General features: G+C 36.9%; 3 protein-coding genes across 4 annotated transcripts in view; all 3 read left to right on the top strand.

Moving 5' to 3' along the window:
* LOC107644198 (translocon at the outer membrane of chloroplasts 64) overlaps positions 1–14404 on the top strand; it is a gene marked incomplete at its 5' end in the record, with an annotated part of 89197 nt that extends 74793 nt beyond the window's left edge. The window contains 3 exon segments of the mRNA XM_021102803.1: positions 13438–13489; positions 13739–13808; positions 13963–14404. Of these exon segments, the coding sequence (XP_020958462.1) occupies positions 13438–13489; positions 13739–13808; positions 13963–14045 (205 nt within the window).
* Positions 1–14942, top strand: part of LOC107644195 (pentatricopeptide repeat-containing protein At1g63130, mitochondrial-like) — an 84230-nt gene that overhangs the window by 17675 nt on the left and 51613 nt on the right. The gene's annotated exons all lie outside the window — the stretch shown is intronic.
* On the top strand, positions 9316–12251 carry LOC110262369 (putative pentatricopeptide repeat-containing protein At1g12700, mitochondrial). Its single transcript, XM_021102813.1, has 2 exons — positions 9316–9986; positions 10125–12251. The coding sequence occupies exons 1-2, from the start codon at positions 9394–9396 to the stop codon at positions 11056–11058; spliced, it is 1527 nt and encodes a 508-aa protein (XP_020958472.1). The 5' UTR covers positions 9316–9393; the 3' UTR covers positions 11059–12251.

Raw genomic sequence — 14942 nt, 5'->3', positions numbered from 1 at the left:
TCACTAAAACAATAGAATATATAATTGACATTTTTTTTAACTTTTAAGTTGGGTTGTAATTAGATGTAGAAATATTAGATCATAAAATTGTTCGTATATTTTTTTTTTTGAATTAATTTCTAATGTTGGTAATAAAATATTATCGGAATAAAAAAGTCGTGACGATATTAGTTCTAATGAATTGAAATTGTTAGTATCATATGTGGTTGGTTTCTAAAATAAAGATGAAATAACCCACGTTCATGTAACAAGGATTTTTGGAAAATTCAGTGACAAAATTGTACTAGTAGTTGTTTAAGCAAGGAATTTTTTTTTTTTTTTTACCATGAACTTGCAAAATCATTAGTTAAAGACATTTGATAATGTATTTAGTGTCCGATGATGATTTTTCTAATAAAAGAGAAGTAAGATTGACTTGATGAGATATGTTGTCGTAGTTAAAAATTGAGATTGTGCTGTTAGGGTTTTATTTTTTGTTTGATTGCATATTTGTTGATATATAAATAGTTTATGGTGTAAATTTTTTTAGTTGATATGAATAAATTTTAATTGGATTAGTTAATTGAAATAAACATTATATTGATCATATTTAATGATAGACATGGATAATAAATTTTTTGCACAAAAGATCATTTGCCATAAACTTGCAAAATCATTAGTTAAAGACATTTGATAATGTATTTAGTGTCCGATGATGATTTTTCTAATAAAAGAGAAGTAAGATTGACTTGATGAGATATGTTGTCGTAGTTAAAAATTGAGATTGTGCTGTTAGGGTTTTATTTTTTGTTTGATTGCATATTTGTTGATATATAAATAGTTTATGGTGTAAATTTTTTTAGTTGATATGAATAAATTTTAATTGGATTAGTTAATTGAAATAAACATTATATTGATCATATTTAATGATAGACATGGATAATAAATTTTTTGCACAAAAGATCAACAAGGAAACAACCCTGTCATGTTCAGAATCCAAGTGAGGGAAAGCCCTATATATGTTTTTATTATACTAGGACTAGGATTGAAGAAGAACCAAACAAATTAAAGTATAGAAAATTAAGTATTTTAATTTAGTGGGAAGAGAAAATGTGAGAGAGAGTGAGAAAAAGCGCGAGAGAGGAGGGGAAACACAGGGACGGGTAGGTCTCATGAAGTTGACAAGGATCCACGGATTTGGAACAGAAAAGAGTATCGACGGTTGGAACACGAGTCTTTCTCCATTTTTGTGGATCATCTTCCAGAGGACATTTCCAAGAGGGAGTTGTTTTGCTTGTTTAACTGGACTGGGCGCATCAACGAGTTGAAAGTTATTGCAGAAATGAATCGGCTGAGACTACGAGGGAAGGTTATAATGGTACAGGAGGCAAAATACAGAAGATCTTCTGGCACCACAAATGTCAGAAAGGGACGGGTTGGAGATGATCAGCACCAACGACTGAGTCTGGAGTCACAGAGGGAAGACGGTGAAGAGCGCCATTTGTTGACTGCGAATGAATTACAACCGAAGCAAACGGTAAGAAGCATGATCGGAAAAAGTAATATAAAAAATGTGGAAGTTGCAGTGGCGCCAGGAAACTTGGAATGACTGCAGAGAAGTCTTGTGGGTGTAACATTGGGGCCTATTGATTTCACTTCGTTGAGAAAAATGGTGGCTATTTCCCTACCTTCTGTTGTCCAAGTTCGGGAAATGGGAGCTTGCAAAGCACTTTTGACCTTTGATACTGTTATGAATGCAGATCAGGCATACACCTTCAAATTGAATTTCCTTTTACAAACTTTTCACCGGGTTTGGAAGTGGCAAGAGTTGGAGCGTTGTGAATCTCGTAGGGTCTGACTCGAATGTTTTGGTGTACCGCTGGCTGCTTGGTCTGCAGATACCTTCAAATTGATAGTGAACAGTGGGGAGCAGTTGTTAGATGTGCAAAAGAGACAGAATTGTGCTGCACGTTCACGTCAGGTCGTATACTAGTTGACACGTGTATCATGGAAGTAATTCAGGAGAGAATTCATATTACAGTTGATTTAGGGGACTATGACGTATTAGTGAAGGAAGTTGGTCTTCATGCATGTGACTTGCAGTGTCAGGGGACGTTTATTGTTAATGATACTAATGACGGTGAGATCTCGAACCATGTTATCACAACTCCGGCCACGGGAACGGGTGCATGGCCGATCAGACAGATGGAACCAGCAAAGATGGACGACCAACATGATGGACTAATGATGGTGGTGCAATGGGGAGAGGAGGAAGATGAGGGCAGATTAGTAATTTCTAGTGATATTTTGAATGAGTGGTTTAAATGCAATGCAAATCAAAATCCCGGTAAATTAGTAACGGACCAATCTGTTAATGGCTGTAATCAAGGAAATGCTGTTTCTGAAGGTGAAAGCGGTGCTAGTGATGAGGCTGAGTCGGCCAAAACGGTTACATGGGAGTATGGTGTTTTCTGTAATGGGCTGGAAAGGTTTAATGGGCTGCCAACACTACAAGAAAAGAGAGCTATTTTAACATGATTTTTTTTAACAGTCATAGTTAAGTGTAAAAATTAATATATATTTTTGACAAATATCACAAATGTTAAATTCTCTATATTTTTTCTTATGAATAATTTGATTGTAAAAAATTACTCCTCAATTTTGACACTCATTTGTTTTCAACTTACTCTATTATTCCTTTTCTTCGTTGAGCTCCGTCAATTTTGGCATCACACTGCTCTCAGTTTAGGATCATACTACTCATTTTTCATCTTCAAAATCTCAGTTTATTCTTCAGTTTCAAGATCTCATCTCATTCTTTGTTAAAAATTTTTGTTGAGAATTTTTTATGGTCAATAAGTGTCAAAATAAATAGTATTTTTGACGGTTAATAAGTATCACAAAAAATATATTCTCAAATTTTTCTAATAAATTATTTTTGACGGCCAATATTTATCAAAATAAGATTTAAACTTTTTTTTTACAATTATTTATATGTTAAAAATACTATTTTTGACAAAACTTTTATTAACATATTTTCATAGTTAAAATAGTATCAAAATTTATTTTTTTGACAAATTTTAATTTTTTTTGACACATAATAATCCTAAAAAATAGTCTATATTGTTATAGTGCAAGGACCATTATCAAGGAAAACCAAAAAAATCAAGATATCCTAAGGAAGGCTGGGCTAAGGAAAACAAATGCCATTGACATGGATGAGGAGACCGAATTGGGCTGGCCTTTAACGGATGCTGGTCAAGGCCCGGTTGGGAAAGGGGGCTCCATTGAATGGGATGATGGAACCCGATTGGGCCGGTGCTCCACGGGTGCTGGACATGACCCGGTTGGGGAGGGGGGCTCGAGCCTTCTCCCTTCTCCTGCGCAGCGTCAACCAGATCTGGTTGCGGGGAGCTCCGTCGGGGGACTGGATGACTACTGGCTTGGAGATGGCGATAGGGGGAACCGGCAACCAGCAGCTTCGGAAAGATGCCGAGACAGATGCGACGAGATCGCTCGAGATGGGGAAGACGTCGGGATAGGTGGCGCCGGTTCTGTGGGAAGCCGCCACTGGAGTAGGAAGGGTTTTCCGTTCGGCCATTCTGTGGGTGACGGAACTACGGTCGGCACGATAAGGAAGGTAGTCCGAGAAGCTGCCGTTGGGAAGGGGCAGGAGGTTGAGGTAGATGGCGAGTGGAATGCGGTCCAAGACCCAGAATTTGGTGTGACGTCAGGGTACAGGGAACAGTGTCGAGTGACGATTCTGGACCGGGATGAAGGCGGTGGATCTGTTGGCAAAACAGTGGAAGGTATTGGACGCGTTCAACAAGAGCAGTTTGATGGGGAGCAAGAGGACGGGGGCAGTGACTCTCAGTGCTTAAAGGATCAGATCTTAGAGAACAAATTGACTTGGGAGCTGGCGAAGGAATCCGGAGCTGTGTTATGCAATGAAGAAGATGACATAATGGTAATCCTCCAGGCACAAAATGAAGAAATAGCACATAAAAGGAAATTGGCAAAACAGAAGGCAAAGATGAGGAGGTGCAGACCCAAAACCAAAAAACAGGTGTGTAAAGTTAGTTACAAATGAATTTCGGTTCTTGGAATATTAGGGGGTTAAGGGGTGACGGAAAGATGAGAATGGTGAAGGAATTGAAAAATAAACATAACTTGAGTATGGTAGGCTTGATTGAGACTAAACGACAGGTTGCGACCAGGTTTGATGTTGGGAGGGTTTGGGGGGATAGTGTGGCAGGGTAGGAATATGTAGGTTTGGACGGTGCATCTGGTGGTCTCTTGTTGATTTGGGATGAAGCTTTTTTTAAACTGAATAACTATTATAAGGGTGAGAGGTGGTTATGCGTTGAAGGTATCATACTGAAGAATAGTTTTTATTGTGCTTTTTTCTTAGTCTATGGTGCACATACTAGAGAAGAGAAGAGTCATGTGTGGGAGGAGTTGAGTTACATTGCTGGCTTATGTCAGGTTCCTTGCTGTTTCATAGGTGATTTTAATGAGATTGTGAATGTAGAAGAACGAAAAGGTACTGTTAGTTTGTCTCTGTCAGCAGATGAATTCAGGAGCTGGATCCAAGACATGCACCTAGTGGATCTGCCGCTTACGGATCGCAAGTTCACGTTATTCCGTGGCCGTTCATGTAGTCGGATTGATAGAGCTTTGGTTAGTGTAGAATGGTTGGAGGAGTTCCCTGAGACCCGGTTAAGGGGTGGACCACGGGGCTTGTCAGATCACTGTCCTATCATTGTGGAAGATAAAAGGATGAGGGGAGGGCCTAGGCCTTTTCAAAGTCTTGATTCGTGGTTTACACATGAAGGTTTTCTTAGAATGGTCAAGGAGGAATGGAGAGGTCTTGGGGAGTTGGATTTTACAGAGAAATTGAAGGCCTTAACGGTGCCTTTGGGAAGATGGCATAAGGAGAACTTTGGTGAGATGGATAAGAAGATTGAGAAGTTTGAGGAAGAGATTAAAAAGGTGGATGATATGGTAAGTAATGGAGTGTATGATGAGACTATTGAGGCCAGAAGGAAGGCTCTAGTTACTTGCTGTGAGAGGTGGTATGCGAGGAAAGAAATTCACTGGAAACAAATGTCTCGGTCTCGGCAAGCAAAAGATATGGACAGAAACACAAGATACTTCCACCATATAGCGTCTGCACGGCAGAGGAATAATCGAATTGATACTCTGATAGTTAATGGGAGAATGATAAGGAACCAAGCTAGGATCAAAATAGCAATTACAGAGTTTTATAAAGATCTATATCATCAGGAGACTTCTCCCATGTTGGGGTTTAGAGATGGTCTAGTAGAAAGGATAGAGGAGGAAGAATCTGTAACCTTGGAGGCGATGCCTTCGGCTGAGGAAATTAGAGAGGCAGTGTGGGATTGTGAGTCATCAAAGGCGTCAGGCTGTGATGGGTATAACATGAACTTCATTAAGAGGTGCTGGGATGAGATTGGGGATGAATTTACGACAGCAGTGATGAGGTTCTTCCAGACGTCCAGATTACCGACATATTCCAACATCACATGGGTGGCTCTAGCCCCTAAGTTCATCAGCGCAAGGGAGATTAAAGACCTCATACCTATTAGTATGGTTGGTTGTGTATACAAGGTTATTTCGAAGGTTCTAGTGCGGAGGATAAGATCAGTGATGCCAAGGCTGGTAGGGGAGACTCAGAGTGCTTTTGTGAAGGGTAGAAAAATACATGATGGGACTCTCATAGCGTGTGAAACAGTGCACTGGCTTAAAGGGAGAAAAAAGGAGGCAGTGATAATCAAGCTAGATTTTCAAAAAGCGTATGACAAAGTCAAGTGGAGTTTTGTGGATATTGTGATGGAAAAAATAGGATTCGGGCGCAGGTGGAGGGCGTGGATTATGGAGTGTGTGACCACAGCTTCTATGTCGGTCCTGATTAATGGGTCGCCATTGAAACCGTTTAAAATGGAAAGGGACTTGAGACAAGGTGATCCGCTTTCTCCGTTCCTATTTGTATTGGTTGTGGATGTTTTGCATCGAATGGTTGGTGTGGCTGTCAGGAACGGACGTATTTCTCCGTTGGTGGTTGGCCGAGACAGGGTGGAGTTATCACACCTCCAGTTTGCTGATGATACAATTCTGTTTTGTCCCCCTGAGGATGAGACAATGAAGAACTACAAGCGGCTACTGCGGTGTTTTGAGTTGATATCAGGGCTCAGTATCAATTTTGAAAAATCCAGCTTGATTCCTATTAATTGTGAAGAGCAGTGGGTATGTGGTATGTGTAGACTGTGGGGTTGTAAGAAAGATACCCTTCCTGTCAAGTACCTTGGAGTCCCCCTAGGAGCTAATCCGAGGCTGGTTAAAACCTGGAAGCCTATCATCGATAAAGTGGAGGAGAAACTAAGCCTTTGGAAAGCGAATGTGTTAAGCAAAGCGGGCAAGTTGGTGCTCATCAAATCAGTCTTGAATAGCCTTCCGGTGTATTATTTGAGCCTCTATAAGATGCCGAAGACAGTTGCTCAAAAGTTGATTTTCCTGCAAAGAAGATTCTTATGGAGCAAAGAGGATGGAAGGCATGGTATGGCGTTGGTGAGATGGGAGTTGGTGCAAGCCCCTAAAAAACTAGGTGGGTTGGGTGTCGGAGATGCTATGCTCCGTAACACTGCCTTGTTGTTTAAGTGGTGGTGGCGCTTTGTTAAGGAGGAGTGCCCGCTTTGGAAGAAGATAGTCTGTTCCTGTAATAATCTGAGGCCGAATGAGTTACTGTTCACTCAAGTGGTGCCTACAAGAGGAGGCCCATGGAAGGATATTTGCCAGATGCAAATTACGGAGCAACATCTGAAGGATAAGCTAATCACAGGCTTGGCCATAGAAATTGGCGATGGACAAAGGACTCGGTTTTGGGAGGATGTTTGGTTACAGTGTGGACCCTTGAAAGATCGGTTCCCTAGGCTCTTCTCTGTTTCAAACCAATGTGGTTCGGTCATTGGGAATTGCGGGTTTTGGGATGGGTTAGAGTGGGTTTGGAACTTCCTGTGGAGGAGAGAGCTGTTCCAATGGGAGTTAGACCTTCTGAGTCAGTTACATGAGACGTTGAGACCTGTCAGGCTAGTGAATACTAGAGAGGATAGAGTTGTGTGAAAATTTGATAGACTTGGTATTTTTTCGACTAACTCCTTTGTGCAGGTGCTACAAGAAGGATTGCTATCTGAGGAGGTCACCAGCTACAGCTTCACAAAGACCGTCTGGAAAGGGTTGGTTCCACCAAGAGTGGAGCTATTTGCGTGGTTCGTTCTGGTAGGCAGGGTGAATACCAAGGAACGGCTGAGTCGACTCGGGATAATTAGCCAGGACGATACGAGGTGTATTTTATGCACTAACGATGTTGAGCAGGTCAATCACTTGTTTCTTGAATGTGAATTTGCTTGGCGGGTGTGGAATGCTTGGGTATCTATCTTTGGCCAGCTAAGGTCTTTCCCGAGGTTGATGAAGGACCACTTTCTAAGTTGGACAGAGGGGTTGCGTGGGAAAGAGGCTCGACATCAGCGTATGAGGTGCTTTTGTGTGATCATATGGCACATTTGGATGGAGAGGAACAGGAGAATATTTCAGAATCAAACCAAAGGTGTAGAAGAAATTATCCATATGACCATGCTCAGTTATAACGAGTGGGGAGGTGACCATTCCAAATGTTGTTGATGGCTATGCCAGAGACGACATGCGAGGCTACTTTATTTTGGTTGTTGGCTTCTTTTGAGTTAATTCTTTTTGTTTTGTTTGATGTTAAATGCTCCACCTAGTGTGTTGAGCTCCTTTAGTTTCAAAAAAAAAAGATTTATTCAAATATATTTTAGATTATGTAAAATTAAGAAAGGTGTAAAATAGGCAATAAACTACTAATTGAGTAATACAATTTATCATTATCATTACTAATATAAATTATGATTATGATCATGATTATGACTAACGCAAGATTTAAATAAAATAATTATAATTTTGGTATTGTTAGAGAGCCTATTCCAGTATTCCTATTTTTATTTTTGTTAGATAACTTTTCCTAACTTTCTTTTATAAATTAAATCACTACTTGTGTTTATTGTAATAAAAATCTAAGTCCAAAACATAATAACATTCTAAAAAATTATTAGTTAATTCTTTCTCAAAAATTATCAAATTATAATCTCTTTTTAATTATTCTATTAATTATCTACTGATAATGTCTCAGCACTAAAACAAAATGACATCATTACTTGTAATACTGTTATTTTAAACTGTATTTGGGTCCTACAATTCTAATAATTGTCTTCCGTCACATTTATACGTAAGTAATATCATATCACTTTTATATCTCCACAAATGACATCTACATATGAACAAAGAATTATAGTTCTACACCATATATTTATACGTAAGTAATATCATACCACTTTTATATCTCCACAAATGACATCCACATATGAACAAAGAATTATAGTTCTACACCATATCACTCGTCTATGTTAAATATGTGTAAAAATTCAGGTACAGTTAAAAATTGAGAGTTGTTAGATAAAATTTTAGTCAATTAAATTATTTAACAACTATCAATTAAATTTTTACCAATGTTATCAGAACCGAACCGGATCGGCCGTTTCGACCGAAAAACCGGTAAATCAAACCCTACACCGATCCGGTTTGATAATTGGACTGCACAAAGTAATAAATCGGTGCGAACCGGTAGAAACCAGTCAAACTCGGTAATGACCGGTTTGATAATTGGACCGCACAAGATAAGGAACCGCTGTGAACCGGTCAAATCCAGAATGAACCGGTAAAAACCAGTCAAACTCGGTAATGACCGGTCCAACCGAACCGTTTCAATTTCAAAATTGTTTTAAAATGAAACAATTGGGGTTCGAACCCCCTTCCTCAAGGTTATAAAGGGTATCATTGACAACTAGACTAACTTGCTTGTTAGTAATATATATACAAACTAAAATATATATTGATATCTTTCAACAAATAATTTACTTCTATTTAAATTATTTTAATTTTAATTATAAACTCACTCATTCTTAAATTAATTTTATTTTTATTGTTCCAATTTATTTAGAATAGCTAGATATTTTTAAAATATTAGTAAAAATATGTATTTTAAATTTTTAATTATAAATTTTTTACTATATTTTATTTTTTATTTATATAGGACCGGGTCAATCGGTTCAACCAGCAACCCACCGATTAAACCAATGACCCAGTGACCCAGTAACATGACTGGTTCGGTTATGATAACTATGATTTTTACTAAATAAAAAATAATTCTGTAAAAAAAAAAAGTTTATAAAAAGTAATAAAAATCTAGACATGTAAATGCAGTAGCAAATTTCTGAGAGTTGGGAGGTGGCTGTTATTCAGAATTCAGAAGGAGAATCAACAATGCTGTATGCAACAAGGTTTAGGTATTCTGTTCGTCAAATCCCTAATCTTGTTCCACTCTCTACTCTCCCTCCTTCCTGTTCCTGTTCATGGACAAGCCTTCACTTTCATTCTGAGCCTCCATCCCTTCGTGAAGTTGACGATGCTGTTGATTCCTTCACTCGCATGGTCTCTATGCGTCGCCCTCCATCCATCATCCAATTCACCAAGATTTTGGGATCTCTTGCCAAGACGAAGCATTTCCACGCCGCCGTTTCCCTTTTTCAGCAATTGCAAGTCAGGGGAATCGCGCCCAGCATAGTTACTTTGAGCATCGTAATTAATTGTTGTTGCGGCATGGGTCGTATGACGCTTGCTTTTTCTGTATTGGCCAAGATTTTCAGAATGGATTATCAACCTAATACGGTAACATTGACAACAATCCTGAAAGGTCTCTGTCTCTGTGGTAGTGTTGAAAAAGCAGTGCGCTTTCATGACAGAGTGCTGGCTCATGGATTTCGCTTTAATGAAGTCACTTATGGGACCTTGATTAATGGGCTCTGTAAGACCGGACACACATCAGCTGCTATTCAAGTGTTGAGAAAGATCCCACGGTATGGCATTGCTTCTAATGTCTTCATGTACAACTCAATTATTGATAGCCTCTGCAAGGTTACACTTGTAAGTCAGGCTTTTCATTTATTCTCTGAAATGCTTGCTAAGGGAATTTCTCCCGATGTTATCACATACAGTTCTCTCATTTTTGGATTGTGTCTTGAGGGTCAATACAAGGAAGCCATTGATTTGTTAAGTGATATGGTGCTTAGAAACATTACTCCTAATGTTTATACCTATAATACTTTGATTGATGGGCTATGCAAGGAAGGAAAGATCAAAGATGCTAAGAGTGTGTTGGCTGTAATGACAAAAGATGGTGTGAAACTAGATGTGGTTACTTATAACAGCTTAATGGATGGATATTGTTTGGTTAATGAGGTAAATAAGGCAAAATATGTATTCAACACAATGGCCCAGAGTAGAGTGTCTCCTGATGTTTGGACTTATAATATTATGATTAATGGCTTTTGTAAAAGTAAAATGGTTGATGATGCCTTGAATCTCTTTGAAGAGATGCGTCACAAGAACTTGGTTCCAAATACTATAACTTTTAGTATTCTTATTGATGGCTTGTGCAAATCAGGGAGAATATCTTGTGCTTCCTTACTTCTTGTTGAGATGCATGATAAAGGTCAACCTGCTAATATAATCACATACAGTTCCTTTCTTGATGCTTTATGCAAAAACCATCATGTTGACAAAGCACTTGTTTTATTCAACACGATTAAAGATCAAGGCATTCGCCCAAATATATGGTCATACAACATACTTATTGATGGTTTGTGCAAAAGTGGAAGACTTAAAAATGCAAAAGAGATATTTCAAGATCTTTCCATTGAAGGCTATCATCCTGATGTGTGGACATACACCATTATGATCAATGGGCTTTGCAAAGAGGGCCTGCCTCATGAAGCATTGGCTTTCTTGTCAAAAATGGAAGACAACGGTTGCTTACCAGATGCTGTGACTTATGAAATAATCATTCGTGCTCTGTTTGAAAAAGGTGAAAATGATAACGCGGAGAAACTTCTTCGTGAAATGATATCTAGAGGCCTATTGCAAGGATAAAAGTAGGTGAGATTGTTCTTGTTAGACATCATAAAATGTTGTTTGTATCACTTTCTTTTTAACTTGTGTTTTGTTACCTTCTTCCTAATCATCTATCCATTCCATATTATTGATGCTTCTGTTTCTTTCTCTACATGATGGTGATTCTTTGTTGTGTTTAGCTACACTTGGATATTTTCAGTCATTGCTTATTTTATGGCTTTTTGTGTCAAGGTGGTTGTCACATGTGTCTTGTGGGGATATATTGTTATTTCCTTTTTTATTATATTTGTGCTTTGATGTTAAGTTATTCCTAACTAAGTTTGTTTTGATTTCCTCGTTCAAAGAGAATCACTTGTTAAGTTTCTCTACACTCTTGTTATTGTCTTTCATTCTTTCATTTTCCCATGCAGCAATATACTTGCTGATGTAGCCATCTAATGTATTTTGGATAATGTTTCCAAAATTATTTTGCAAACATCTTCTCATTTTCTGTGTTCATGCAGTTGCCTTGCCCTATAAGGCTGTACCTGAGGCATATTGTACAAATGCGATTAACTTTAACAAAACAAGATCATTAATTTTCTTCTCATAATAGAATAAATAAATGTTTGAAGGGGAGCCTTGTTGTAACGGTTGAGTTGTCTCCGTGTGACCTCAAGGTCACAGGTTCAAGCCGTGGAAATAGCCACTGATGTAATTATCAGGTTATAGAATAAATGAATGTTTCTTTTGATTCAAGGTCCAAATATCCGTGGCTAACAAAAATCAAGCTTTGATTGAGCTACTACTTGGCATATATGAGACCGTTTGCTTCCTAATATTTAATGTATGTGTCCACTTTATATGAAGCTTCATCCAACTTTTTCACATTCCGGTTATTCTATATTTATTATTTTATTTTGATCTGATAACTGCATCTTATCATTTATAGATAGAAATGCAGAATTAGAGACAAGAACCTGATTCGCATGTTTATCTGTAGTTTTTTTTTTCCCTCAAGTATTTCATAGTTTACTGTTAGATTCTGACATTTCAATTTGCTAATTGGACTTTCCAAAACTATGTAGTCATTCAAATAAATTGTAACAATATTTGGCTGTACTGTTAAACTGCTCGAGTATTAGATGCCAGTAAGTGTAAAATAATCATGTTCCTCTTTTCTTTCTTTTAAATTGTTGCTGTCATTTATGAAAAGTTTGTTATTTTCAAAACAATAGGTGATCATTCTTCTTTTTTTTTTTAAATTGTTGCTGTCATTTACGAAAAGTTTGTTATGGGCTTTAACAGCAACATAATCATTTCGTCCCACTAGTAGCTAAATACAAGTTACTTTGGGTGGAATATAAAAATAGCAATGCGAGTCACATTGGAACAAATACACACCCTTGTGATGATTTTCTCATTCCACATTCTGCTGAGTGCTGATTGCCTTTTCAGGTCACACAATACCACTAGGATTTTACGAAAAGTGTCCTGTTTCCGTCTCCTTGATAGCTCGGCATGGTAATGATTGCTTTCTATTGGGCACACTACAAACGATGTATTCTACTCTCCAAGAGCTGGTTGATATTTCTGCCAAAAGTAAAGCACCAAGAAATGCTGTCACTAGGGAAGAATCTGCTGAAATTGCGAAAGAAAAGGTATTCTGCAGCTGTGTTAGATAAATTCAGCACTTTATGAGTTCTGATATAATTATGCAACATGGCTGACACATTTTACGACATCATCTTTGGCTAAAATTCAGCTGCTATAAACCATGCTTATCTTTCATTTGAATCCATGTACATTAAACACTGAATTTTCTTTCTTTCTTCTTCTTGCATTATTATTACTATTTTGTTAATTTATTTTTAAATTTTTTTTTTCAGTTTGTTACTTAATCAGGGAAATCAAGGTTACAAAGACAAGCAGTGGCAGAAAGCCATTGGATTTTATTTGGAAACCATAAAACTAAGCAGCAACAATGCAACATACTACAGTAATAGGTCCCAAGCTTATCTAGAACTTGGAAGGTAGCATATCATTCTTGCCTTTCACTTCTCAAAAGTTATTTAGCAAAAGTATACTTTTTGTCCCTGAAGTTTGACAAAAAAGTTTCAAAAATACCTCAGTTTTATTGTTTCAATTTTGTCCCAAAAGTTTTCGATTTGCACAAATTTCATAAGAAACTCAACACAAGCAAATCAAGCATAATTTTCATGCATTATTGTTAGATTGGTCTTAAATTTTTTGAAAATTCAGCCGTCGAAGGTATATTTGATGCAAATAAAAAACTTATGGGACAAAATTGAAACAAAATAAAACTTAAAGAGTATTTTTGAAACTTTTTCCAAACTTCAGGGACAAAAAGTATACTTTACTCTTTATTTTATTATTATCTTTTAACTTCTTATGCAGTTACCTCCAAGCTGAGGCAGATTGTACAAAAGCAATTAACCTTGACAAAAAGGTGATCTACCTCTATAAATAATCCTGAACTTGGATAATTATGAAAGTTCTGTGATGATTGATTTTCTTGTCATGAAGACAAACAACTTTTGCTTATAATCCAAAGTCCAAATATCACGAGTCTGCTTCATATGAAGCTCCTTCAAACTTAGGTTCAGATTCTTGCATATTCTATACTTCCTTGGATCTAGTAGCTGTGCAGAATTTTATTATTTATTAATATTAATTCCCTGTCTTTTTTTTCCCGCAGAATGTCAAAGTGTATTTTAGAAGAGGTAGAGCTAGAGAGATGCTTGGCTACTATACCGATGCAATTGATGGTAACATCTTTCATTCAGTTCAGACTTGTGTGCGACAAGTATCTGCACAGGCTACTGTATTTCCTTGTTTACATCTTTGTTCGATTGTTGCTCTTATTTTCATATGAAAGTTTCAGAATTTTCCAAATCATAGGTGAACTATTTTTCTTTGCAGATTTTCAACATGCCTTGGTACTTGAACTAACCAACAAAATGGCATCCTCCGCCGCCGAAAGATTGAGGAAACTATTCCAGTAGATATATCATTCTGTCCACTATATGTGATGGCTTTGGTAAGTCATCATCGGCTGCCGAATGCTTCCAGAAACATGAAGGTTTTGAACCTACTCATTTCTTGTTATAGTATTCATACAACATTGTGTTAGGTGGTGTCAGCAAAATTATACTTATTCTTTGTCCTTTAAGGCAAGAAAAGCTAGTATTGTTCAAGTTCTACATCACTAGTGTTATTGCCAGAAGTAATATAAGGTCATTAGGATTGTAATGTACTACAAGTGATGTGAGGTACAGTGCTCATGACTAAAGCTCAATATTTTGATTTTGAGACCATTGGTCTTCGAATTTTACAATAAAAGCACTCACTATTGATGTTTGAAGGTGTCTTACTACCTTGTGGTAAGTTCTCAAATGCCTAATTTTTATCTTACTATTTTTTATCTTATAGATATCACTATAAAATTTCATGCTATTTAAAAATAATTTGATGTATCTATTTCTACCACTATATATAATGTATATATAATAATGTGAGTTGAAAGGATGTAATTTTGTCCCACGTGAAAGGCTCTTTTATCGTATATATTCATAAAAAATTAAAAATATCTTGTGCTGTTTATAAAACTTGCACTCAGAATATAAATATTTATCATTTTAACTATTATTATTATTATTATAATACATTTGTCAAAAATAAAAAAGTGGATACACTAGTATATATAAAATCAATAATTGTTTATTGTTTGAAACGTAAATATATAAAACTTGTTCAATTACACATTTATTCATATCCAATTTTAACAAAATTCGGTATTAAATTATTGTTATGAATTTAAAATAATTCAACTGTAATAGCTATAAATTTTATATACCAATGAGCTATAATTCAAATAGTAGAATCTTTTCATTTTTACCTAG

Source organism: Arachis ipaensis, chromosome B05 (assembly GCF_000816755.2).
Source record: "Arachis ipaensis cultivar K30076 chromosome B05, Araip1.1, whole genome shotgun sequence".
In the NCBI taxonomy this organism is placed as follows: domain Eukaryota; kingdom Viridiplantae; phylum Streptophyta; class Magnoliopsida; order Fabales; family Fabaceae; genus Arachis; species Arachis ipaensis.
The sequence above is the reverse complement of the archived record's forward strand: the minus strand, read 5'-3'. Positions and strand labels throughout refer to the sequence as shown.

Excerpts from the sequence above, each read along its gene's own strand:
- LOC110262369 (XM_021102813.1), top strand. The coding sequence starts at position 9,394 with ATGCTGTATGCAACAAGGTTTAGGTATTCTGTTCGTCAAATCCCTAAT. Across the intron at positions 9,987-10,124 it reads GTGTTGAGAAAGATCCCACG|TTCTCTCATTTTTGGATTGT; the intron begins GTATGGCATTGC and ends TATCACATACAG.